This window comes from Camelus bactrianus, chromosome 34 (genome assembly GCF_048773025.1).
Source record: "Camelus bactrianus isolate YW-2024 breed Bactrian camel chromosome 34, ASM4877302v1, whole genome shotgun sequence".
NCBI lineage: Eukaryota > Metazoa > Chordata > Mammalia > Artiodactyla > Camelidae > Camelus > Camelus bactrianus.
Window position 1 is genome coordinate 1,622,027 of NC_133572.1, and position 26,788 is coordinate 1,648,814.

The 26,788-nt window shown below is 47.3% G+C and overlaps 3 protein-coding genes across 29 annotated transcripts in view; 2 read left to right on the forward strand and 1 right to left on the reverse strand.

The window, feature by feature from the left end:
* Nucleotides 1-9,823, reverse strand: part of ERC1 (ELKS/RAB6-interacting/CAST family member 1) — a 295,017-nt gene extending 285,194 nt beyond the window's left edge. For 14 of the 18 annotated variants that reach the window (XR_012503922.1, XR_012503919.1, XR_012503920.1 and 11 more), the window contains exon 1: nt 3,627-3,766. The gene's annotated coding sequence lies outside the window, so the exon portion shown is untranslated. The other 4 variants (XR_012503915.1, XR_012503917.1, XR_012503916.1 and 1 more) reach the window with 4 other exon arrangements.
* Nucleotides 915-18,934, forward strand: LOC141575883 (uncharacterized). Its single transcript, XM_074357253.1, has 4 exons — nt 915-924; nt 3,395-4,418; nt 15,463-15,528; nt 17,284-18,934. The coding sequence occupies exons 1-3, from the start codon at nt 915-917 to the stop codon at nt 15,467-15,469; spliced, it is 1,041 nt and encodes a 346-aa protein (XP_074213354.1). The 3' UTR covers nt 15,470-15,528; nt 17,284-18,934.
* The window catches only part of RAD52 (RAD52 homolog, DNA repair protein), a 24,885-nt gene continuing 11,958 nt past the window's right edge, over nt 13,862-26,788 (forward strand). For 6 of the 10 annotated variants that reach the window (XR_012503926.1, XR_012503927.1, XM_074357288.1 and 3 more), the window contains exons 1-3: nt 21,675-22,002; nt 25,232-25,330; nt 26,418-26,519. Coding sequence is in view for 8 of the 10 variants with exons in the window: in XM_074357288.1 (XP_074213389.1) it covers nt 25,250-25,330; nt 26,418-26,519 (183 nt within the window). In the remaining 2 variants the exon portion in view is untranslated. Of the gene's footprint in view, nt 15,551-21,674; nt 22,003-23,894; nt 23,937-25,231; nt 25,331-26,417; nt 26,520-26,788 lie in introns of those variants that run through there. The other 4 variants (XM_074357291.1, XM_074357292.1, XM_074357290.1 and 1 more) reach the window with 4 other exon arrangements.

Consider the following 26,788-nt stretch of genomic DNA (forward strand, 5'->3'; position numbering starts at 1 on the left):
CACAGCAGACCACAAACTCCTGTTAACTTCTCCGCTTCTCCTCCTAGAATGAAACTCCTGAAAAATAGGGGACCCTGCCCTTTATGTACCATGGAATACACTGGACACAGCCCAGGACTTGCTGGAACACAAAAGGCACTCAATAAATATTTGATAAATAAAGGAATAATAAAAACAAGACACTTAGATAATCAAATAATTTCACAAGTATTCACTCAACTAAATAAACCACTATCTAATTTGACCTTTACACAAACCTATGCTTCCATTCAATCAGGGAATATTAAAAGTGAACACTAAATGGCTTCACTGTCAGTTAACTGGTAACAAAGTAATTCACATTTTCCCCATAGAATATGCAAAAACAATACTTAAAAAACAAAGGTCAGGGGAATAACTATGGGCTTGGGGTTTCTTTCTGGGAGGATGAAAATGTTCTAAAATTGATCATGGTGAGGAATGCAAACCAAAAAACGGAACTGTACACTTACTGGATGAATTATCTCTCAATAAAGCTATTACTTAAAAAAACAGGTCTGCAGGTAGCCAGACTTAAATTATGAAAAAAAATATTAAGCCTGCAAAAAAAAAAAATGCCTACAGGATAAAATATGTTATATTTATGCAATTTTAAAATAGCGAAATGCCATATTATTACACACAATTCCACTAATTAGGAAAAACAAACTGGAAACAGTGATGACTTCAGGAATAACTGGATGGGACAGAAGAGATTTTTCCCTGTGGACTCTTTTATACCTTCTGATGTGATACACGTGTTAAAAAAATAAATATACATCTGATTATTAAGAACAATGTTTTATCTCTCCTTAGTACAAGTATACACTGCCAGGCTGCCTATTTTGTTCTGACTAGAATTTTAAAAATATATACTTTAAGATCAATCTAGGGACATGAAAGACTGTAAGAGTCTCACATTTTCCTGCTCTCACACTAGAAAGCATTTCGTCATTCCTCTGTTACTAAACATTAGAATCAGGCAGAATTCTTTCTTACCCAACACTCTGACACATCTTTAAACAATGACACAGTTGATCACTCCCTCCTCTGAGAACTTCCTTTCCTTCATTTCTAGCACATCACACTCTCCTGGTTTTCCTCCTAACACAATGAACTCTTATTAATCTCATTTGCTGGGTTCCTCTTCACTTACCCAGAAGGTGTCCTGAAGATAAGTTCCATGAAGGTGGGAATTTTTATCAACTTTTTTCATTACTGTATCCGCAATGGCTAAAAAAGTACCCAGAACCATACTCAATAAATAACTGCTGAATAAATGAATGAATGAATCAGTGCCCCAAGGCTCAGATTTTGAAGAGCCATTGAAATAAATTATATTCCACATAACCTGTATACTAAATTTACTTTATTACATTTTATTTCTCTGAAAAACTATAATCAATATACTGTTTATTATTTTATTAACCAAGATACTTCATTCCCTGGTCTTTCTCCACCAATGTTTTTGATAAAGTACGTGCAAAACGCACATTTAACAGCTCTTATACTACTTCGAAAAGCACAAACGTACCATAGAAAAAGAGCAGTTGTTGCTATAAGAAACTTCACTTTTGTTTCCAGTACTAATGCTGAATTCACAGACTGACATAGTTATCTGACTTTAGCAATTAAAAAAAAGGAACACCCCAGTAGGCTCAACAAGGATATCACAGTAATGACTAGCAAGCGACATTTCTGGAAAACTAAAATGTACTGTTTTCTTCAGGCTTAAGAAATTCTAAAGAGAAATAGATCACTTCTATCCTACACTTTTCCCAAAATCATGATCGCATTCCTACAAGGAGAATCACATCCCACCATCAACCATGCAAATGTCATTTTAGCAATACAATTTCACTCAATACCTTAGTTCACAGTTGTCCTTGTGTGTACCCAATTAAATCAAAATATAATTTAAAAGCCAAAACTAGATATGTGAATTTTAATTTTTCCTTCCAAGAGACTAACCCAAAATCAAAACTATTACTGTACTAACCTAAAATCTGATCTGAGTACAGTTAATTAAATCTTTTGCTTATAATTAGCGATTATCATCTGTTTCCTATAAGTCTCTTCAAGCAGAAGTATTTGCTGGAAGATAACAGTCTGCTCATTAAGTAGGCATTTTAAAAGAGGCAATGATTTGCAACTACTGACACTCACTCTGTATATTTCTCTCTTGGGTTACAGGAAAGCACTTCTCTGGCAATGTTCCCAAGTAAATTGAGTAAGCCTTGAGAAAGTCACTGCTTAAATTCCATTTCATGACGGCTTCTCTTCCTCCATAAATGAATTATTGAGAGTCATGCCTACTTCCATCCATTACATAATACATGTCCATCACAGGACCTGTTTTCTGAGCAAGAAATAGCTTAAGTGACACTGAGAGGTAAGGCCAGTTAATACTGTAATCTAATAGGAAGTAGGAATCCAGAAAAGATTCTGATTTAATGTGCTAGGTTGTGAAACACTGATGTTAAGAACGTTGAACACTGTTTACTCTTAGTAACATCTCCCTACACAGTGAGACACATACCCCTAAATGTTATTAGAGTATTTAAAACGCACTTGACTCCAAGAACATTTCTCAGAAATTGAGAGATTTACCAAAAAAAAAAAATCCAATTCATTTATCAAATGTCCAGTAAAGCCATGTACAATTGAGAAACAAAAATAATCTCCAATAACTGTTGAACACAAAGTAGCTAAATGTCAAGGTCTACTGAAAGATGAGTTATAAAAGACAGCTGTGCTTTAAAACATTTAAGCATTTTTCACACAATTAGCGCCAAGAGAACGGTTCAAACAGTGCATTTTATCCAGCCAAAGCAGCCAACCACAACCACCTGCAACTATTCCTCAGAAATGTGTCTTCCAAAGCAACCACCTGATCCTCCGGCCTTCTCTTAAGGGGCCAGGATAAACTCTAGGTGGGACATAGACCATTTAGGCAAAGAAGAAAGACTGGAAGATAACACCTTTAAGGAACTGAATGTAATGGGATCTCTTTCCTAATGTTGCTGCCAGAATGAAGTTGTCTTAACCCAAGATCTCGTTCTTCTTGAAGGGTTTAAAAGTCTAAATCCATCCACTCTCACAATTTACCCACCCCGACCCAAAAGCAGAGGGTTCTCTTCCCTCCTCGACCCCCACCCATCCCGCCAGGAGGGAAAAATAAAAATAAACCCCCCAAATCCTAAAGTAGAAATGGGAGCCCTAGTGCAACAGCTTTCCAACTGCCTCAAAGGCAACATCCACAGCTCATCCTCCTCCTGAAACCCACCCTTCATCTCCCACCCAACCCCTCCACACAAGGGAAAAAGGCAAGAATCCCCATCTCTCCGAACGCGGTGCTGGAGCACCTGAACCCCAGACCCGCCCGACCGCACCCAGCCTCCTCGCGGCTCCCCGCGCGCGCCGCGCCCGCAACATCACGCCTCAGGAGCCGGCGCCCCGCGCTCCCCCGGCGCCGCAGCCCCCGCCCCGCTCCCCGCCGCCGCCGCCGCGGCGCCGCCGCCCTCGGGCCCGCCGGGGTGGGGCCCGCCCTCCCGGACGTCCCCATCCCCCCGGCCAGCAGCGGAGGGGGAGGGGTCCCCGCGCCTCACCTACGGCTCCGCCCTCCCCGGGGGCGCGCTGCCCTGCCCCAGCCAGGGCCGTGAGGAGGAGCAGGCAGAGGGGAGCGAAGGGGCCCGGCCCCGCGGCGGACGGGAAGCTCCAGATGACGCCCGGCCCCGAGCTGCCGCCACCGCGGCCGCCTCACCCTCCTCAGGGCTGCCGCTGCCGCTGCCTCCCGGGCGCCGCCGCAGCCGCCGCCACTACCGCCGCCGCCGCCACAGCCACAGCTCGGCCCGGGGACCCGACGTCACCGCGCCCCGCCCCCTGCGCGAGACACCAGCCCCGCCCCGGCCTCGACGTCAGCGCGAGCACCGCCCCTGCGCGAGGCACAGGCCCCGCCCCTGGCCCGACGTCAGCGCGATCCCCGGCCGCGCCCGCTCGCCTTCCGCAGCCTCCTGGGAGCGCGACTCGGCCGCGCGCAGGCCTCGGGCGCCTTCCAGGGGCCGGCGGGCGGGCGGGCGGCTCAGGCTCCCGCGCGCACAGCTTGCGCGGGGTCGGCGGCATCTGTCTCCTCCCGCTCGCCGTAGGGGCGGCGCGCGGCGCAGACCGTGGGCCGCCGCCTCCCCCACGGGCCTGTCACGAAGGGGCCGGGCCGGGCGGCCCCGGGGTTTCCGGCCCCCGGCCCCTGAGCCCTCGCGCCCGCGGCCGAGGGGCGGCCCCGGGCCCGGGCAGGCCCCGGCGGTGGCCGAAGCCGGGGAGGAGCGCGGCCAAGCCCGGGGCAGGCTCGGCCCCACCCCTCGGGCGCCGTCGGGAGCCACGCATCCGTTACAGAAAGGGTGTAGGTAAGCGGTCTCTGAACCGGGTCGGGGTGACGGGGACCGCGCGCATCCCCAGCCTCCGCTGTTCTGTCAGCCGTTTCGGTGCCCACGAGAGCCGTGGAGCCGCCGTTTCGCGCGGGTAACCGGTGCGCACGCCCGCGCCTCCCCGCAGTCTCTTGTGCGTCCAGTCCCCGCGGCCCCGCACCGCCCGGGTCCCCGCCGGCTGCGCAGCCGCCCCTTGGCGCGCTCCGCACGGGGCTGCCGCCTGCGGGCCGCCGCGGAGGACCCCGGAGACTGACAGGCGTCCTCACGTGCTCCGTGTCCTCGGGCTTCGGACTGATTTTCGAGACCTTGCCCGGCTGACGGCTGATCCGCCCGACCTGCTCCTCCGCAGCGTCGGGGAGGTGGCAGCGGAGCAGAGCCATCCTGTCTTCTGCTTTCCTTTCTGCCACTCTCTCCTTGTGTGGCCTTGGGAAAGTCGCGTGACTTCTGGGGCCTACTCTTCTCAGCCGGAAAATGGGGTGTGAACTAGACATCTCAGACGTAACCTACCTCAAAAATGTGTGCATCTCAAGCGTGTAAGACGCTGAGCATTAAGTTACACGTACACAGGAATACTGTCATATCCACACTCGGAATTTGGATTTGTTTGTTTGTTTGTTTTTTTGTCTTTTCACCTTTTTTCTCTTATTTTCTACTCTGCCCAAATATCTTTTCTGAAACCTACATTTAGGATTTTTTTTAATTAAAACTGGCTAAGTACATGCATTCATTGCCTCTTCTTCCTGAGACCACATTAGAATTATTTTTTAAGTGAAAAATGATACAAATTCCCCCCAAAACAAAAAAAATGAGAGGGGAGCCGCCAAAAGATTTTTTTTTTAATTTTACACACAAACTGAGTGCAGTCTGACTAAACAAACGGAAGCAACCACAATGTGGAATAGGTGTAAGGGGCTCTGCAGCCAAGGAAGGGGTCTGCATTCCAGAAGTGATGTAGAGAAACTGAAATTCGGAGACCTCGACAAGACAGCACGAGTGAGAAGCAGGGCCGAGAACAAGGAAACTAAATAAGGGTCGCTAGAACAGCAGAACCCTCCCCATACCCCACATGCAACAGCTAGGCGTTTATCCCAGGCAAGAAGTCAAGCGTTCTCATAACCCCTGGGTTGTGAGTTCAGTGACTCAGTAAAGCATTCTTTATTCTGGTACAATAGCCAGTTTCCTACCCACTCACCCTAGACTGAAGTTGTGCAAGTTGGCAAGACCTTTCTAAGTTCAAAAGATTCCTCATCAGTGTCCAACTCCCTCATCTCAAATGTGAACAGACAACCAACGACTCTTAGAGTTTTAAGGGAAGTCTCAACTTGGGGCTGCAGGAAGGGAGGAGGATAAACAGAAAACGTGACCATAGAGGAAACAAGCTTCAGAGAACTTAAAGTAGTATGCTCGCAGACTTTTATTATACCCATGAAAAAAGCATTAATATACTCAGATAAATAGCAGTCCAAGAATAAAAAGTAGATCTTGAAATTCAAAATAAGAAAATGCCAAGATGATAAATTCACTGAAGTGGTGAAAGATTAAAGTCCATGAAATTTTAAGGAAGCAGAAGTATGCAAAGAGATGGAAATTGTGAGGGAAAATATAAGAGAAATAAAGAGCCAATCTAACAGGACTAATACTACAAGAGGGAGAGAAAACAGAGTAAATGAAAGATAGAAAATTACCTCAAAAATAATGGAAGAAAATTTCCCAGAGCTGAAAGCGTCCACTCATGGAGAGCAAAAACGAAAAACGACCTTGTGAAATGTTAGAACCCTAACGATAAAGAGAGAATACTGAATTTCCAAAGGAAAACAGCGATCCATAAAAGAATAAGCCTCAAACTGGCATTAGAATTCTTCCCAGCAACGGTAAATATGAGAAGATAACAAAGACCTTCAAGTTTCCAAGGGAAACATTTCTTGAACTGCAAATTCTAAGAAACATTTTTTATGTTTAAACTCTATTCCTGGCTGAATTATCATTAAGTAAAACAGCAGAATGAAAACACTTCAGATACAGAGGAACTCATAAAGTCAAACTCCCATGTAGGCTTTTTTTTTTTCCCCCACTTAAAGATGTGCTTGAGCAAGATGAGGTGGAAATGAGGCACCTGACAACGTCACTATCCCTCAGGCATCATTCAGGAGAACAGTAAAGGGAAGTGTCAATTGGGATGGAAGGATAGGAGTTCTGGGGCAGAGATCTGAAAAGGAGAATTCAACTGAATAACTAATTACTATGATAGGACGCTGAGAGAGTGCTGTTCCCTGTTGTTCAACTTTTAGACCCAGCCTACTAATAAGTTATCTTGCTATAGTTAAATCATAGTTTATAGTTATGCCAATGTTGACAGTGTAAAGGTAAACATACAGCTGGCAGTTTAAGATGTGGAACACAGGAAGGGAAGGGAAAAAACGTAAAAGCACTCCAGAGGTTATGTCTATGGTTGGCAGAATCCAAAATGACTGTTAAATGCACTGTAGAGGTAGGGAAAGTGACCAGCGGAGGAGCAGGAATTGTTAAGCGTATTGAGAGGGTAGGAAGACATGACATAAAGGGTTTATAATTAAGCTAAATCATCATCAAGAAATAATAGAAGACTTAATATTGTTAAAAATAGCAGTACTCCTCTAGTTCCACAGATTTTATGCAATCTTATCAAAAGTCCAAGCTGCCTTTCTTTTTTTTTTTTAATTGACAAGCAGATCCTAAAATTCACATGAAAATGCAGGGAACTCAGAATAGCCAAAAGAATCTTGAAAAATAACAAAGCTGAAACACTCATTCTTCCTTATTTCAAAACTGACTACAAGATTACAGTAAGGTAGTGTCAACAAGTTCCTATATGTTCAGCCTCTAATGAAAAAAGAACATGGGAAGGAGGGTATGTGTAACTGAAGCACTGTGCTGTGCACCAGAAAATAACACAGCATTGTAAACTGATTATACTTCAATACAAAAAAAAAAAAGTGTGACACTGGAATACTGAGGCACATATATTTGGAAAAGAATTCAGAGTTCAGAAAACCCAGACATTTATGGGCAATTGATTCACTGGGAAAATAATAGTCTTTTTTAACAAAAGGTGCTGGGACAATTGTATGCCTACGTGCAAAAGAATGAAATTGGACCCCTACCTCACATATACAAAAATTAATTCAAGGTGGATCACAGACGTAAAGATAAATGCTAAAACTAGAAAACCACTCAGAGAAAACAGGTACAAACCGTCATGATCTTGAATTAGGCAGTAGTTCCTTAGCTATGAAACCAAAACCACAAGTGACAAATTTTAAAAATTTGACTCCATCAAAATGGAAAACCTTTGTATATTCAATTTTTAAAAGGAAGGAAATTCTGACACATGCTACAACATGAACCTTGAAGACATTATGCCAAGTGAAGTAATCCAGTCACAGAAGGACTGTGTGTTGTACCATTCCATTTATATGGGACACCTAGAGTAGTAAAAAGTCACAGAGCCAGAAAGCAGAAAGGTGGTTGCCAGGGACCAAGGGGATGGCAGATGGCCACCTGCAAGCCAACGAAACCTGCCAACACCTCGATCTTGGGTGTCCAGCCTCCAAAATCTGTGAGAAATAAATTTCTGTTGTCTAAGCGCCCAGTCTGTGATGTTTTCTTATGGCAGCCCTGCCAGATTCATACAGATTGTGGTGCTGAGAGGTTGGGTGCTACTGTAACAAATACACTAAAAATGTGGAAGGGGCTTTGCGAGTGGGTGACGAGTAGAGGCTGGAAGATTTTTGAGGTGCATATCAGGAAAACCCTAGATTGCCTTGAAGAGAGACTGCTGGTAGAAATGTGAACGTTAAAAGGTGATTGTGAGATCCCAGAAATGAGGACGTTATCGGAAACTGGAGGAGAGGTGGCCCTTATTATAAAGTGGCAAAGAAGGTGGCTGAACTGGTTTCCAAGTGTTCTGTGGAAGGTAGAGATGAAAAGTGATAAACTGCAATCTCTCTAACCGCAGAGATTTCTAAGCAGTGTTGGTGGTGCGGCCTGATTTCTTCTTGCTGCTGACCGGAATTTCATCTTACTGATGTAGTATGCAGGTGGCGAAAGATGAATTAAAGCTAAAAGGGAACCAGAACCTGAAGATTTGGAAAATTCTTACCTTATCTACACTATTGTAACTTGCAAGAAATATATATTGGTGATCATTTTGTGATATGTTTGAGCAGTGTCGCAGGCTCCTGGCTGGAGAGGAATTTTGCCTCACGGGGAATCATATCTCGTCCCACCCACACCTGATGATACTCAGATGAGACTTTGCACTTAGAGTTGATGCTGGAATGAGTTAAGACCTTGGGAGGGGGGAATGCGTTTTGCATGTGAGAAGGACATGAATTTGGGGTGTCCCGAGGGCAGAGTGTTTGGGGCTGAAGTGTATTCTCCCAGAATATATGTGTGGAAGCCCTAACCCACACTGTGACTATGTTTGGAGACAGGGTTTTTAAACAGGTGATGAGGGTTAGATGAGGTCACACACAGTCTGGCACCTTGTTACTGTGGCCCTGGCAGGCTGACTCAGACATCATCGGGGAGGTGACACAACAACACACAGAATGGGGGAAAATTCTGCAAACCACACATCTGGTATTATATCCAGAATACATAAATAACCTAAAACTCAACAAGAAAAAGACAACCCATTGAGGGGGAGGGTGTAGCTCAAGTGGTAGAGCACATGCTTAGCATGCATGAGGTCCTAGGTTCAATCCTCATACCTCCCCTAAAGATAAATAAACCTAATTACCCACCCTGCCAAAATAAAAAATAGTAATAGAAAAAATTAAAGACAACCCATTAAAAAATGGGCACAGGACTTGAATAGATGTTTCTCCAAAGAAGATACATCAGTAGCCACTAAGCACATGAACAGGTGCTTGGCGTCATCAGTCATCAGGGAAACGCACAGCAAAGCCAGTGAGAAACCACTTCACACCCCCTGGGATGGCCGTAATCAAAAGGACACATGCCAACAGTGCGGGCACAGAGCAATCAGACCCTCATACATACCTGGTGGGAAGGTACGATGGTGTAGTCACTTTGTACAACAGTCTGACACTTCCTTGAAATGTTAAACATAGACTTAAGACGAGACCCAGCAATTCTATTCCTAGGTTTGTACCTAAGAGAATTTAAAATGCCCACACAAAACCACAAAAATTTGTGTATGAATGTTATAGCAGCATTATTCATAGTAGCTGAACAGTGGAAACTAAATCATGAATACATCACCAAAAAGCATACTTTTTAATAAATTATTGGCCTACAAGAAAATAAAGAATTGTCCTCAAAGACTCAGTGGCTTATAAACAACAAATATTTCTTACTTAGCTGGAATTTGACAGCTGGAGGGAGGGGCAGTCGGCTGCTGTGCTGTGCGCTAAGTGCAAATCAGCTCCACGTGTCTCCATTTAAGGACCGAGACTGAAGGCTCCGCAGTCACTGGGTTGTCTTTTCCTCGCGGTGGAAGATGAGCGTACAGGAGGCCAAGCTGCAGAGACGCACGTGGAGCCCCTGCTCAGATGTGGCCTGTGTGTTCACACTTCATTAGCCAAAGCAAGTCACCTGGCCAGGTCCAACAAAATGGTGTGGGAAGTGCGCTGCTTTCAAGGAGTAGAGGGAGGGAAGAAAAAGGGAAGGAAAAGGCATGACTTTCCTCTTAAGAACACTTTCTGAAAAACCGCGCACACCACTTCTGTTTATCTCCCTCGGTAAATGGTCATTCCTTGCTGAAGGGAAAACTGGATATAATAGACGTTATTGTGGATGGTCACGTACCCAGTTAAAATTAAGAAGTTCTATTACTAACATAAGGAGAAAATGGCTAATGAGAGACAACTATCAACCTGCCACAAACTTCTACAACAGTTACTGAAATTTAAAAACTTCGTAGACACATTAGATGCATCTGAAGAACAAATGAAGTAGAAGATACAATGGAAGAAGCTGCTTAGAATGCAGCGCAAGAGACAAGGAGGCAAAAACATGACAAGTTAAAAGGGGAGGACAGGAAAGGCAGCCTCTTGCTTTAAGTCTGCATAGTCCCAGAAGGAGAACCTGGAGAATGGAGGTGAGCTCCTGCTCCTGTAACGGGCAGAGGACTTTCCAAACCAGCAAGCTCAGGAGTCACTGAGGACACTGCGCAGGATCAGTACGAAGAAATCCAATCCAGATACACTGTAAGTGAAGCTGAGAACGTAGAGGACAACACATCTTAAATTCAGCTGTGTTCGTGTTCCGGGACTGCAGTAACCGAGTGCCACCAACTGAGTGCTTTCACACCACGGTTCTGGAGGCTGGAAATCCAAAACGCCCTCTCTGAACTGGAGGGTAGAATCCTTCCTGCCCCATCCCAGTTTCTGTGATTTGCCGGCAGTCCTTGGCATTCCTTGGCTTGTGTCTGCAGCTCTTCAATCTTTGCCTCCACTGTCGCATGGCATTCCTTTTTTGAGTCTGTGCCTCTGTGTCTCTTTCCCTTTTCTTGTAAGGAACCCCGTCATTCTGAATAAAAGACCTCCTTTTCCAATATGACCTTATCTTAACTAACTGTGTCTGCAATGATCCTATTTCAGAATAAGGTCACATTCTTAGGCACTGGGAGTTAGGGCTTTAATCGATCATTTTGAGGAATACAGTTCACCCTGTATCATTAAGACAAAAGATCAGCTTACTTACAAAGGAACAGTAATTAGACTGACAGAAGACTTATGAACACACAGAGGAAGCCGGAAGACAGTAGAGTATTATCTTCAAGTGCTGAGACGAAGTAACTGTCACCCAATTAACTGTGTGATTATCACTAATTTATAAGATCAAGGACAAAATAAAAGACATTTTCAACTAAAAGCACATGCTTTATTACCAATTGATCTTCATTAAAGGAAAATCTAAATGATACTTCAAAGAAAAATAATCCTAGAAAAGGATTTGAAAGACAGGAAGACGGTGATCAGAGAAGTCAGTGAACATGTGGAAGGGGGGGTTATCTAAATTAACTGTTCGCAACTTCTCAAAACCAGCTGAAGAAGTAGTAAACCTGAAAGTTCTATAACAAAGAAATTTGATTGGTAGTAAAACTCATCCATTTGAAAAAAAAAAAAAGTCCAGAGGTTTTACAGATCAGGTCTACAAAATACTCCAAGAACAACTCATTTTAAACTTATTCCAAGTCTTCTAGAGAATTTACCAAAAAAATAGAGAGAAAATTCTGCCACCCCAGCTCACTTGGTGAGATCCAACTTCGCTTAGTGAACTTGTTAAATATTGATACAAAAGCCAGACACGGATAGTAATGAGAGCCTTAACCCAGTGATTAAACTTCGCATCACCAATAACAAGTGCCTTCACAGGAGATGCAGTGGGAGGTACGTGACATCTGCTTAGAGTTGTTGACTAAAAAATTGTTTAATCTGAATTTAATCATGAGGAAACAACCAAAGGCATTGTCAAGAACTATGAAAGATCTGAGGTTTTACCCTACTCGTAAGGTAGCAAATTAGTCTGGCAGTTCCATGATGCTGGCTGGAGAAACACAAATCTTGTGCAAAACACAATTTCTTGTGCATCAGAGACAAGGGACAGTTTATCGCTCACAGCGGCAGCGTTAGTCAAACTATGATTATCTCCTTGTGCCAGTTTCCCAAGCCCCAGTTCCCACGGGTGATACAGCAAAGCCAGGTGATGCCTGCACTTACTGTGGACTGAGTTACAGGAGAGGAATCCCAAGCTTCGGGAGCCCGCGGTTTTAATAACAGGCTGCAAGCAGACATGCCTGACTTTTGCCTTAAAGACGTTACCTTTGTAATATCAGGTAATAATAAACCTGTCCTGGTGGGCTATGTCACCTCCAGCCTCCAAGAGTACTCTGTCCACTTCAAAAATAAGACAGCCAGTTATCTCACCAGCCAGATGAGTTTATTTGGGAAGAGCCAGGGGAATTGCAATTCAGGAGTGCAGAACTGGGGGAGCTTGCTGTTCTAGAGAAACTGGGAGTCAGGGGGGCTGTTCTCAGTGGAAGTTTGCTGGAGGAAAGTAAGAGTTCAGGGTGGCGATGGCTCCTCGTGGGCTGAGCTGCGGCGTCCTCCATGGCGGGGCTGGTTGCTGGACGAGAAGAACCTGCTCTCCCTCCTGCTGGGGTGGTGGAGGCCCTTCCTGCCCGAGGTGCAAGGCAGGCCCTTCCTGTCTGGGGTCTTGGACGAGGAGTCGTAGGGATGAGGGTTCCCTCTACAGGCCTTCCCATCTCAAATTTTAGTTGAGGTTTCCTTTATTAATTTTCACATCACTATTCAAGTATCTCTGAAAAGACAGTCCAGAACAAAAGGACAGCGCGTGCACAATCATGAAGAACCACGAGACCTGTCTCCCAGTAACCAGTCTGTGGGTCATTCTGCGAAACAAGTCTGGATTCATTGAAAATGTTAACGTCCTAGCAAGTGCTGCGGGTGTCCTGCCTGCGCGCCCTCGCCTCGCCCACGCTGTCCGCGTGCTCCCTTGGTGTCTCTCCCAGGTTTCACATTTCTTTGCCTACGGCTTCTTCCCTGAGCTTCTGCCGCAGGCTGGTGGGGAATCGGCCCCTGCAGGAGCAGCCCTCGACCAATGACTGATCAAAGCAGCTCGTAAATACCCCGCGTTCCTCGCCTCCGAGTGGGAGGGCTCTGAGGCTCCCGTTCTAACAATTCCCTGAGTTCCCCCGCAGTAGAAATAAGTTTCCCTCAGTGTGAGGACACATCCTCACTACCTGCCTCTTTCCCTGCCTCACTTCCCTGTGGCATCCCTGGTGTCTCCCGAGATTACCTCCCAAGCAGGCTACTTGTACCTGAATCCTCGTCCCAGAATCTGTTCTGGTGGAACCCAAAGTAAGACATGTACACGTGGAAATGTCAAGTACGCAGTCAGACGTGAATCTGGAACTCAGAGGAGAGGTTCATGCGGCTTGTGAGTCATCAGCAAAAAGATGTTCTTTCTCCTAGTTCTCTGTTGCAGCAAGAGAGATTACCCTAAAATTCAGAGACTGGAGACCTCTTTTTTTTTTTTTTTTTTTTTTTTTTGGTAGCTCACAGTTTTGTCTCTGCTGGGCAATTCCTCTGTTCCACGTAGCATCACCTGAGGTCAGTCATTCCAGGTATTCACCATTTAAAGCTGTGAGCCAAGATAAGAAACCACAGGAGTTAATGGGGAAGTCCAAGCCTTGGAACTCCCCGTGTTAGGAGACCAGCGCACAGAGACTGGGCACTGGGTCACATGCTGCCGGTAAATAAATCAGTATGATGCAGATTAAAAACTGACATTGGATTTAGTGATGTAAACATCTGTTGGGAGGCAGAGATACTAAATAATATCCTCCAAACTGAGAAGGAACTTGGAGACCAAAAAACAAAGCTGGCGATTCCAAAAAGTGCCATTAGGCGGTCTACTGTGGTAACACACAGAGGGTCCTGTGAGGACCGCCCAGAGGCATTCCCAGCTGCTCTGCGCCACCAGGGGTACAGGGGGCCTACAGAGGCCAAAGCTAAAGGTGGAGTTTGGCTAGGAAGCGGGAGGCACGTGGGCACTGATGGGGACCCAGGGTTTTCCTCCCCCGGGGGTCTCATGACCGTTAACCAACTGCATCAGCGGAAGACATCTATCAGATGAAGGCGAGGGTCAGAGTTGACAGGGGCTGTGTCTGACTTGGGCACATTCCTTGCAAGTAGCTAAAGCTCAGTCATGCAGAGAGGGGAGGGGTGGCACTGTGGGCCGAAGACGGAGCCACAGAATGGAGTCATTGTGGTTCAGACACACGTCACTGGGGCCGAGTGTGCCACACGTCAGATGGCTGCGTCAGAAGTTTGGTTAGTTGGCTCAGGGAGAACAGGATGGGTGGAAACCTAAGTTGTGAGTATTAGCCCTTCTTTAGAGAGTTTCTGTTACAAACACAAGTGGGGAAACACGAGGCGAACATTACTTTCCCCTGCACCTTCCTCCTGTTCCCCAGTCCCACCTGATGGCGCCCACTTCTGGTCACTTCTGCTTTGGGGCTTGTGAGTGGGGGGCATCCTGGCCGGGACGGGAGTTTGGGGTCCCCTTTATTACCTATTTTATCTGCATAATGAGGAGATAACGAAACTTGCTTTAAGTGTCTCCTGCAGCATTTTAACTCCAGAACTGCAGGGAACAGTTTTTAGTCACTGTTCCACCATACACAGTATTATCTAACGTTACCCACTGTTTGTGAAGGTTTTTTATACCTGATAAATGTCCATATTTATCTGTAGGTGAAAAGGAATTTGCCTAGCAAGGTTTACAGTTGCAGCTGTGTGTCAGGTCACACCCGCACGTACTAGGAGTACGGTAGAGTCGCTGGGAAGGGCTCGGGTTTGCGCTGTGGCTTAGCGTCTCGCTGCCCGCTTTCCTTGTCTGAAGCGGAGGCAGTAACAGGAACGGCCCCCTCAAGCTATTGCAAGGGTTAAATGAGAAAATTTAAACTTCCTAGCTTAGATTAGTAAGCACTTAGCGTGTGCAAGTCCTTGATAAAGCCAGCCAGCATCACTACCGAGCAGGGAGTCAGCTAGGAATGCTCCCAACTGTCCGTGAGGGGAGGCTGGCTTCACAGTAGTGAGGGTCTGTTTCTCTCACACAGACCAATGCTCTCATGTGTTGTGAACCAGGGGGTGTGTATGAGTAACATATACTGTGGGATTAACTCGATCATCTACGTCTGAGTTAAGAGAAAGAAACAGAAAAAAAGGTAATTCCTACCGAGACAGCCTAAGTAACTTGGGAGGCAGCTACAGACGCATAACCAAAATCTCTTCTGCCCTTCTTCCTTCCTACCAGCACCCGACTCAGTGCATGGGGTAACACGCTTGGGTGAAAACACTCGCCTTCCCAGGTAGGGGCGTCCACGTGACGTTGTTTGGGCCACTGTGACCTAAGCGTAATGCCTGATGAGGTTTCTACAAAAGCTTCTAAAAATTGTCAGACTCAGCTAACATGTCCTTTGTCTTTCTAGTGTCTAGGACGTGGGCGTGAGGCTGAGGTGGGACAGTCACACCACGGTCAGGAGGCACACGTGCAGGTGAGAGCCGCATGTCCGGACGGTGAGTGCAAAAGAGGGAAGGAGCCTGAAGCATGAGCGGCTCCTGGGGCCGCTGCACCCGCGTTAGGCTGGGCCTCGCGACTCCTAACTGTGCGAGAAAAATCCGGCTCGATTGAGTTAAACCCCTTAATGAGGTTTCTGTGTACAAAGACAGTGCAATTCTAATTGCCATAAAGGCTCTAACATTCCAGTGACATAAATCAAATCCGAAACCCTTACTTACGGCAGTATGATTAGCTAACACTGCCATCACATAATTCTCTTTTTTTTTTTTTTTGCGAAGTATCTTTTCATTGAACTATAGTTGATCATTTCTTTTTTATGATGAGAACATTGAAGATTGAGTCTCTCAGCAACTTTTAGGTACATGAGCAGTATTGTTAGCTCTCAGCACACTGCTGTGTGTGAAGCCCCAGAACTCACTTGTCTTGTGGTTTCAGGTTTTACCCTTTGATCACATCTCCGAGGTTCCTCCAACCCCCCAGCCCTTGGGAACCAACATTCTACTCTGTTTCTACGAATTCTGGCTTTTTAGATTCCACATATAAGTGACATCATACAGTATTTGTCCTTGTCCCTCACTTAGCATAATGCCCTCGAGGTCCATCCTTGTTGTCCCAAATGGCAAGATTGCATTCTTTTTTTATGGCTGAATAATATGCAGTTGTGTATATACACCACATCTTCTTTATCCATTCATCCCTCCATGGACAGTTAGGTTGTTTCCGTATCTCGGCCACTCCAGTAAACATGGGATTGAAGGCATCTTGTTGATACCCTGTTTCCATTTCCTTTGGATATACATCTAGAAATGGAATTGCTGGATTGTGTGGTGGTTCTGTTTTTAATGTTTTGAGAAACCTTCATACTGTTTTCCACAGTGGCTGCACCAATTTGCATTCCCACCAGCAGTGCACAAGGGTTCCCTTTGCTCCACATCCTCGCCAACACTTTTTCTTTTTTCTCATTTTCTGGATAATAGCCATTCTAACAGGTGTGATGTGACATCTAATGGTGGCTTTGATTTGTATTTCCCTGACAATTAGTGACACTGGTCATCTCTTCACATACCTGTTGGCTATTTGTATGTCTTTAGATAAATTACTATTCAGTTCCTCTGCCCATTTTTTAATTAGAGTATTGGTTTTTTTCTTCTTCTATTGAGTTGTTTGACTTCTGTGTAAGTTTGACCACTAAGCCCTTATCAGATACATGGTGTGCAATATTTCCCTCCATTCTGTAGGTTGCCTTTTCATTTTTTTAAATTTGTTTCCTTTGCTGTTCAGAAGCTTTTAAGTTTGATGTAGTTCAGGAAAGGTTGGAAGAAAGAATTTGTGCATCAATGGCAGATAGAAAAACGTAGGCAGCCCTGTTTAAGTTCTGATTAAGTTCTGGGCTTGGTGCCTGGTATCATTGCAGTCTTTCTTGTTGACAGATCCCTTTTTTGTGTAAGGCTTTCACAGTGTTGTACTGTAATTTATCTGCTTACTTGTATGTATCCTCCTTAAGACTGAATTCCTAGTGGGAATCTTGTGTGGTGCTAGGCGCTCAGTGCAGAGTCTTACAGAGAGCCCTCATAAATTGTCCTTTTAACGTCTTAGTCGTGGTTTCATTAGAAAAAAATCAACTTCCAAAAAAGCACAAGCAATAAAAACAAAAATAAACAGGTGTTGGGCATCATGTTTTTAATTTCGAAGAGTTTTCTTCAGTTAATACATTTTTATTTTTTCTTAGAGTCTACTGCTTCATGGACAGAACACGTGTATCTTCTTACCTGAGAATATCATTTATGCTTGCTTGCTTTTGTATCTTTTTCTATTTGCAGTTTCTCTTGGCTCCCTTTTTCACTTGTTTTAATAATAGCTCTTATCGCAAAGATATTCCTTGTGATCCTTTATGTCTTCATATTTAAGAACAAGATATTAATCAGTTCATTGGAAGCTTTCTGAAGAGTATGGAAGCTCTCTGATTTGCTTCGTTGTAGGCAAGCTTTTAAAAATTATTTAATTTTAATTTAAAAATTGGAAATTATGGTAAAATACACATAATAAAAGTTACCATCTTAACCGTTTTCAAGGGTACATTTAAGTGCACAGATCAGCCATGTTAAGTACATTCACCTTGCACAGCCAGTCTCCAAACTCTTTTCCTCTTGCAAAACTGAAACTCAGTGTTCATGAAACAACAGCTCCTCACTTTCCTCCCCAGCCCTCGGCTCCTTCTGTCTTTGGGAGCTTGACGACTTTAGGTTCTCCTGTCAGTGGAAGTGTATGTGCTCATGTTTTCTGACAGGCTTCATTACTTAGCATGATGTCCTCAAGGCTCATGCATTTTGTCACGGGTCAGAATTTACTTGGGTTTTAAGGCTGGATTCTAGTCCACTGTATGCATCGCATTTTGTTCATGCTTCATCCGTCAGTGGACACTGGGGTTGCTTCCACCTCTCGGCTGTTGTGAATAATGCGGCTATGGACATCCATGTGCAAGTATCTCTTGAAGATTCTGCCTTCAGTTCTTTGGGGTGCACACCTAGAAGTGGAGTTGCTGGGTCATATGGTAACTCAACTTTTAATTTGTTGAAGAACCACCATACTGTTTTCCATTGCATTTGCACCATCTTACCTTCCCATCAGGAGTGCACAGTGTTCCAATTTTTATATATCCTTGCCAACATTTGGCATTTTCTATTTTTTTAAATAGTAGCTATTCTATTGAGTGTGGGCAAGCTGTCTTATGTATATAGTTTTGGACCCTGATTATTCCACAGAAAATGATCTTGAACATTTTTTCCATATCAACAGATATTTTTTAAAACATGATTTTTAATGGCTGTACTATTTAACAGATTCCATAAGGTGGCATTTTATTAGTTTCCACTAATTTTTCAGGGTATCAATAATGTTTGCAGAATATTCTTATAAAGAAACCTTAGTGTACATTCCTGACATTATCCTTGGTTGTTAAGGTCTTGGAGGTTGAATTCGTGGACCAGAGGGTATTTTTTTAAATATATACTGCCAGGTTGCGGTCCTGAAAGGTTGCATCAGTTTTCATTCCTACTAGCTGTGTGGAGGTGTCATCGGCACTGCATATTATCAGACAAAATTATTTCAATGTATGACCATAAATACAAGGTCAGCAAGAAGAGACATCGACGGATAACAGTGGTCAACTGAGAACAGTTCTGGCTTTGACGTATGCAAGGTCACGTAAAATGCTGGATTTATTTGTATTTGTATTTTTCGGTACTAATGTACTCATGTAACATTTATATAAATATTTTAACTTCCTAACTTAAAATAGAAATGGTTGAAATTATATACTTATTTTAATATGTATGCTTTTTAGTTTCATTAAAATTAAAACTTTTTCATGTTTATCTTTCTCCTTTTGTGAAATATCGACTCATTTGTCTATATTTCTTGATTTGTTAGTACTTATATGTGAACTTTACCAAGTGTGTTAATAATAGTCCCCCTTTTTGTTTACTTTCTACCTGTAGTCTCCACCTGCCGTTTTCTTCTCATTTGTTTTTCTGTGATTGACTTCTAGTCTCATGGCATTGTGGTCAGAAAAGATGCTTAAATAATTTATATCCTCAAACTTTTGTGGCTTCTTTTCTTTTTCCTTTTCTCTCTCTCTCTCTCTCTCTCTCTCTCTCTCGTTGTTGTTGTTGTTGTTGTTGTTGTTGTTGTTGTTGTTGTTGCTGTCAGGAGCTGGGGGGGAGGGTACTGCTGATGGGATGGCGTTTCCTCCTGGGGTGACGGCATGTTCTAATACCGGCAGCCGTGATGACTGCGTTCAGTAAACATACTACCAGCCAGTGAATCGCACACTTTAAGGGGACGTGTGCAGTATGGGAACTACACCTCAAGAAAGCTATTAACAACAACATCTACAACAGAATCTACGGGCGTGAACCCCCCGTCATTAAAGGCACCCCCACCACGGGAGGCACACACTGGGTGTATGAGACACGCACATGCCAGCAACGCGCAGCCAGTCCAGATACACAGTCTGGGGAGGGTCCGCCCGGCTCCCGCACCCACCCGCCCGGCGGAAGCCGGGAGGACGCCGCGCTGTGTTGCAAGGTCTACTGGAGACAAACTCCCACAGCAAAATAGAGGCCACGCGACCAAACAAATACAGAGCGAAAACACAAGCAGAAGACGCCTGGGACAGGAGGGGGCTTTTCCAGCCCGCACCCGCGATGCTCGCACCAGAGCCGGGCTGAGAGCGCAGCTGCAGGGGAGGCTCGGCTCCGTCCGCCACCCCCGGCCCTCCCCGCGAGGCCGGGCTGCCGGCGCCGGCCGGACCTGCGCTGCGGGGAAGCGTCAACACGGGAAACCGGGCGGGAGCGTGGGGCTGCCACGACGCGGAAGTCCAGCCGGAGGAGGGAGGGAGGACGGGGACGGGCGAGCTGCTGCGGGGCACGGTGGGCCCGCGGCGCGAACACGGCCCCGCGCGGCCCCCCGCACTGCGCTGCGGGCCCCGGTGACCGGGTCCGAGGAGGGAGGCTCCACGAGACAGCGGGTGGACAGCGGCCCCGGCCACCCGGGACGAGGGGCACCTGACAGGCCCTGCCCCGCGCCCAGATGTGCTGTGCGCACAAGACACACACTGGATTTCAGAGACTTCATATGCCAAAAACAAAAAAAACAAAAAAAACAAAAACCAAAAACACCCTAAAATGGCTCTTTAGTAATTTTTAAAATTCCATGTTGAAACGGTAGTATTTTGGTTATATTCAATTGCATAAAAAATGAAAATTTATCTCCTTTGCGTGGCCCCCGGAGCTGCTGAAACCACGTGTGGCCCAGGCGCGGCGCCATCCTGCCTCTGAGCTCAGACGTGACCTGAGCCTGGGTCCCACGCCCAGGTCCACGGGTCATAGAAGCCAGCTTGCAGCAGAGCCGGGCCGGGCGGCCGTCCCTCCGGAGGAAGGGCACTTGTGTCCGCACAGGAGGACAGGAGAGCCGCTGTACGGCTCCAGGGTTGACAAGAAAATTGCAGCTGCTGGAATAAAACCTAGCCCCTCCGTAACAGTCCAAGCTGCCCAGCCACCGAAGGCGCCTCCTCCAGCGCCGAGCGCCAGCGCAGGGGTCCAAACGGAGGGGCGCCGGGACGGGGACACGATGCCCAAGAGTTCAACAGCACAGGTTTCCCTGCCTTCATCAAACAAAGCGCCTAATTGCCACAGACCCGTCCAGCCTGAGGCCGACGCCGGGGCTGCGGGGGGAAGCCCGAGGGCGCCAGCGGGAGGACGCGGCCCGCGCTCCGCGAGCACCGAGGCCTGGAGTCCGGAGAGCCGCGCTGAGCGCTCAGCGTCCTCCCCTCCAGCAAGGGCTCGCCGTCGGCACACCGGCCCAGCGGGGCCACCCACCCAGGATGAAGGCAGAGCAAGGCCTCTGCAGGGGCCCCTCCACACAGGGCGACATCACTTTGAGGCTTATTTTCTACTTTTAGGAGCTTAAAAAGTTTTATGTAGGTAGCTACGTTCATCTCTCTTTTACCTTACTTTTAATTTATCAGCTTTTATAGTTAGCTTTTCTGCATTCTGAGGTCCGATATTCATCTGCATTTTTAAAAACTATTTTTTAACGTGTACCTGCGTGTATTTAACTTTTCACCCTCGGATTCAGCTGCAATTTATTTGGCATATATTTTGATAAGGAACCCGACCCAAATCAGTAACCGTGTCCCAGCTCTGTAAAAGCAAACGTCCCCTTATCTAGCGCGCTGGCCGGTCCGAGAGCTGCCTCCCCGGCGCATCACCGCCCGGAGGTGGGGCCGCGCGCGCGGAGGGCTCGCCGGGCGCATCTGAAACGTCAGGGACTCACTCAGCCCGGGCTAGTGACGACAATTTCCAGCCTTGCTTTGCGCGTTTCCGTAGGATGGACGGCCCACCCCGCCGACCCCGGCCGCCAGGCTCCATCCTGAGCACAAGGCCGCGCGCGGGGTCTCCTGTTGCGCGCTCCCGGCCCTCCGGACGCGGGGAGGGGGCGTGTGCGGGGCGGCGGAGGCGGGGCCCGCGAGCGCGGCCGGGGTCTGCGCGACGCTCTGGCGACCATCCTCAGCCGACCTCGGAAGCATGGTCTTCGCCCCGCCGCCGCCAGGGGGCAGTACGGGTCCCTGAAGCGCAGGGAGGTCGGCATCGCGAGGCCAGCTCGCTTTACGGCTCCCGCCTGAGGGCTCTGCTCCCCTCCGGCTTGACGTGCGGCTCCTGTTTCTTTCCCCCGCCGGGGTCTGGCGCGTTTTCGGTCGCACCTTCTTCCTTCCCAAAGCCCTTTGCGCGGCCACCCCCTGAGCCCCTTGCCGCTCACATTAAGGCCGCCCCAGACCGGCGCGCTCTCGCTAGGACCTTCTTCCCGGCGTCCTGCGCGCGGCCGTCCCCGAGGCCCTACGCGCGTTCGGCGGGGACGGAGCTCCGTGCGCGCCGCGCGGCCGAGGCGCGTGAGTGGGGTCTCGGCCGGGGTTGGAGGGCTCTGCCTGCGCTCCCGGCTCCGTGGTCATGGGCCCAGAGGCGCGAGCACGCGGCAGCCCCTGGGTGGGCTGCGCGGGGCGGGGCGGGGCCGGGGGCGGGGAAGGAGGTCCGTTTTTCGAGTTTGACGCGCAGCTCAGCGCTTGGTCAGCTTTTCCAGCTTCTTTGAGGCGCCGCAGTTCACAAAGCGCTTGGACTCATCCCCGTAAAGCGAGCAGTCGGGCGGTTTCCCACCGGTTCCGGAAGGCTCTCCCCCCAGAGAGGAGCCCCGAGCCCGCCAGGCCCCGTCTGCTCTCTGGCCCCGTGAACTCGCGGTTCCGCGTGTTCGCATCAGTGGAGCCGCAGCGTGTGCCCTTCGTGTCCGGCTCCTGGCACCGGGCACCGCGTTCTCCAGGCTCACCCGTGTGGCACCTGTGCCGGCAGCCGCTCCTTTTTGCGGCCGAATGCTGGTATTTCATTGTACGGATAGGCTGCTCTTTGTTTCTCAATTAACGGGCATTTGGGTTTTTGCATTTTTTTGCTTCCGAGACCTTTTAAGGTCTATTCCTGCACAGAACTCGCACTCTGGGGCGCACACAGTTTACAACGAAGTTCTCATCCCGACGTTTTAGCTCTGGGGTTGGATCAGGTGTGCAGTCTTCCAGGAGAGTTTGTCAAGTCTCCTGTTGGCAGTCCAGCGCTTGCGAGCCCGCTGCCTGGGGGTAACAAGCAGTGTTTGTGTGCAGGTCCCCTCAGAGAGGGGCGGACTTGGAGGCCATGGAAATTGTCTCTGCGGGAGAGGTTTTACCCCAAAACGAGACCTAGTCGATCTCCGTTACATGTGAGGTCTGTATTTGTGAACCCACCACTGGTTGAAACTTCTTTGCAGCCCCAGGGAAGTACTCGGGGCCTTTGCGGGATGCGGGCCGCGTGCGCCCCTCCCGCCGTTCCTCTGCGCGGGTCTCAGCGCGCACTGCAGACCAGCGTCCTGGGGGTGCTGCACGGAGGGCCACGGTCTGCAGTTCATGCTTTTTGTTAGTGATTCCACTGTGTTTTTTATTTTTAACGAATTTTTGTTAATGGAAGGCAAGAGTCTTTAAATTCTGTAGTGTTTTACAATTTTCATAAGTTTCACATGCATGATTTTACATAATCCAGTAATAACCCTCCCCCCAATTCCTATCTTGCCCCTCCCCCCTTCCTTCTCCCCGCTGGTAACTGCTAGTTCACTCTGATCTGTGAGTCTGCTGCTTTTTTGTTTTAGTCACTAGTTTTATTTATTTATTTATTTATTTATTTATTTATTTATTTATTTATTTATTTATTTATTTAGATTGTATTGAGTTATACTCAGTTTACAATGCTGTGTCAGTTTCTGGTGTACAGCACAATTTTCCAGTCATACATGAGTACATACATTCATTTTCATATTCTTTCTCACCGTGAGCTACTACAAGATCTTGTATATATTTCCCTGTGCTATACAGTATAAACTTGTTCATCTATTTTATATGTACCTGTCAGTATCTACAAATCTGCAACTCCCGTCTGTCCCTTCCCACCCCCCAACCCCCGGCAACCACAGAAATCTCTTCTATTAGGCTATTCTTTCCTTTTTCTTTTTATTGTGGTAAAATAGACATAATGTAAAATTTATCAATTTAACCATTTTCATGCATGAAATTCAGTGGTGGTAGTACATTCGCAATGTATACCCTTTGTTTTTTAACAAATAACCAGGCAGGCCGTCATTTGAGACTTTGTGAATGTCCTGTCCCCAACAGTTTTTTAGTATCCCCCATGACTCCTGCTGAATGGTGTTATTATCAGTCAGTTTAATAGGAAAAGTTTATGAGGTTGATCTATTAACATTCCCTTTTTCCAGATGAGGAAATTGGAGCACAGAGAGGTTAACTAATCGCCCAATGTAAGTAATTGGTGGAGCTCAATACTGAACCACATCCGATCTAACGTTCATGGCTTGCTTTAAGTAATGGGCTGGCACACCGCGACCTGTGGGCCAAATCTGCCCCTTTTTGTAGTAGTTTTACTGGGATGTGACCGCGCCCTTTCTTTCCGTATTGTCCACAGCTGCTTTCAAACTAAATGTGGGCTGGTCGTGGCAGAGGCCACGTAGCCTGCAAAATCTAACACCTTTACCCTCTGGCCCTTTATGGAAAGTTTGCTGACTCCTGCTTTATGGAATGGGTATTTAAATTTTTTATTTTTATTAAAAGAATGCATGCACTTATTTGGACAGGAGATCGTGCTGAAAGTTTCATTTGTGCAGAGGAGAGCCCTGCGCAGAGCTGTGCACCCCGGTGTTGACAGTTACATTCTGGCTACGTCCTTATTCCACTTTCTTGATTTCACAGCTGTGGACGCTGATTTGGACACCAATTACCAACCCGGTGTAGGCCACTATCCTACTTTTTAGTGTAGGATTAATCTTACTATTAGCAGATAATCTGAAGATTTGTAATGTGCACGTTTGCTGAGGCCCGACTGAATCTGCGCGGTCTGGGGCCAGTGCAGCCATTGGGGTGCGGCTCCGCCGGCTGCAGATGCTTTTTCTGAGGGCGGCTGTATTTCCTCGTGGACCACACATTATTGTGGTCTCCATCTGACGCATTGGCTCTCAAATCAAACTGGGGCGAACATCACAGTCCCTGTGGATGGGGTCAGGCACTGACTCGTGGGCCTCACCTCTGCTTTCCGATTCGGGGGTGTGCATCCCCTGACAGGGGCCCAGGCGATGTGGATGCTGCGGGGACGTCAGTCAATGCTGCATCCGTCCTGAACGTGGTCTTGCTATTACATCGTAGGTCTCCCGCCTGCAGGCGTGTGAGCTCCAGGAAGCCGTGCACCTGCCAGGGCTTCTGATTCCTCTTCCACCCCGCAGAGGCCGGGGTCCTGCTGCTCACAAGCAGGTCGTCAGGAGCTGGTTGTTTGCTTTTGTAGTTTTGATTTTTCAATTACAAACACTTTAATTACACCATATAATTATAATACATTCTTATGGTAAAAATCACTTTTAATACCACCACCAGGCTCACAAAAAGTTGAGCAGAAAGTTAGAAGCAAAGCCTAGAGGACGTTCCGGGGCTCGTTGGGTGACCGCGGCACCTGGAGGAGGCGCTTCGTCTGGGCGTTAGCAGAGGCTCTTGCCGTTTGTTTACCGTCAGCATCCTGTGAGATCCTTTTTATCTTGTGTTTATTTAGAAGTCAACCAGAATCAGCATGTCTGGGACTGAGGAGGCAATTTTCGGCAGCCGTGACAGCCACCCTGCCAGTGGCAGCTCCGTGCTGTGCTTTGGTCAGGTAACTGTGCTGCTTTCCTGGAAGGAAGGGGCTGAGGGAAGAAGGTGCAGGGCAGCGCTCTGTGCGTGGCAGCTGCTGCTGCTCTTCTCATTTAGGTGCACGACCTGAGAGTCTCCGATGAGCTCTGAGGGCATTCTGGAGCTTCAGCTTCAAAAGACTAATAAATGGCACTGGGGGTTACCTTTAGATTTAAATTTTATTTATTTTTGGATAGATTACATTTTCACGTGCTGTAACATTCAAAATGAAACGAAGACTAGATGTGAAAAGTCTCACTGTTCCCTGTCGCTCCTGTCCACGTTTCACCCACATCTCTCTTTTGGTGGCATCCAGAGTTTCTGGTGTTGTGTTCTTTGTGGACATACTCTCTGCATGCAAGGGGGATCCTTGCTTTGTCCACCCAAATGCTAACTTTGTCTTTGCCAGAGATCTGTGTGGGAGTGTTTATTCCATTTAGACAGGGCAAGGGGAAAACTACAAAGAGGACGAAACGCTAAGCAAGTAGCAGTGTGTTAACCGCTGCGCAGGATGGGGATGGCTCAGCTGGAGGAGAGGACAGAGGGAAGCAGTCTTCTCCCCTCCCCCTCCCCTCCCCCTCCTCCCCCCTCCTCCTCCCCGCCGGCATTAACGTTGTGTATAGACTCTGAGGCAGGAAGTTTTCCCTTCCCAATTCTGGCTCGAGAGTTTTGTAAGGATGGTTAACATATTAGTAACATTTAGGGCACTGGGTCTCAACATGTGGTCCAGTGACCCCTGGGGTTTCAGAGTCTGTGAAATCAACATTACTTTCATAATGATACTAAAACACTCTATGCCTGCTGCACCCTCACCTTTCATGGGTGAGGGGGCAGCTTTCCCGAGTCTGCACAGCCCGTGCTGATGTCACTGCTCTGGTGGTCACCGGAGTGTGTGCCCTCCAGCTTTCGCAGGCTGAACTCCTGTCACTCATGGGTACAACTCACATAAGCAGAAGCTCAGGGGCCTCAGTACTTTTTAAGAGTGGAAAGAGGTCTGGAGACCAGCAGGTTGAGCCTCGCTGCCAGGAGAGGTGGCACTACCAGTCTGATTTTCCCTTTCTGGACTGCAGTACCAGTACACAGCAGAAGAGTACCAGGCCATCCAGACCGCTCTGAGGCAGAGGCTGGGCCCAGAATACATCAGTAGCCGCATGGCTGGAGGAGGCCAGAAGGTAGGGGAGTCTACGTGCCTGAAGGGGGTGCCCCAGCGCAGACGACCCAGATGAACCTGCCAGCTCCCCTCTGGTCCTCAGGGGTCACAGCTTCTGGATATTCCTTAGTGTCTTTGGGAGTAAGTGGGTTCCGGTCTTTATTGTCATCTGACTCGGCCCAGCATTGTCTGAGCCTCCCTGCCCCAACACAGAACACGGTTCTAAACTGGCTCCTTCTGGAAGATCTTTGAAATCAGTTCACTGAGAATTTCCCTGGAATGCTTAAGGGC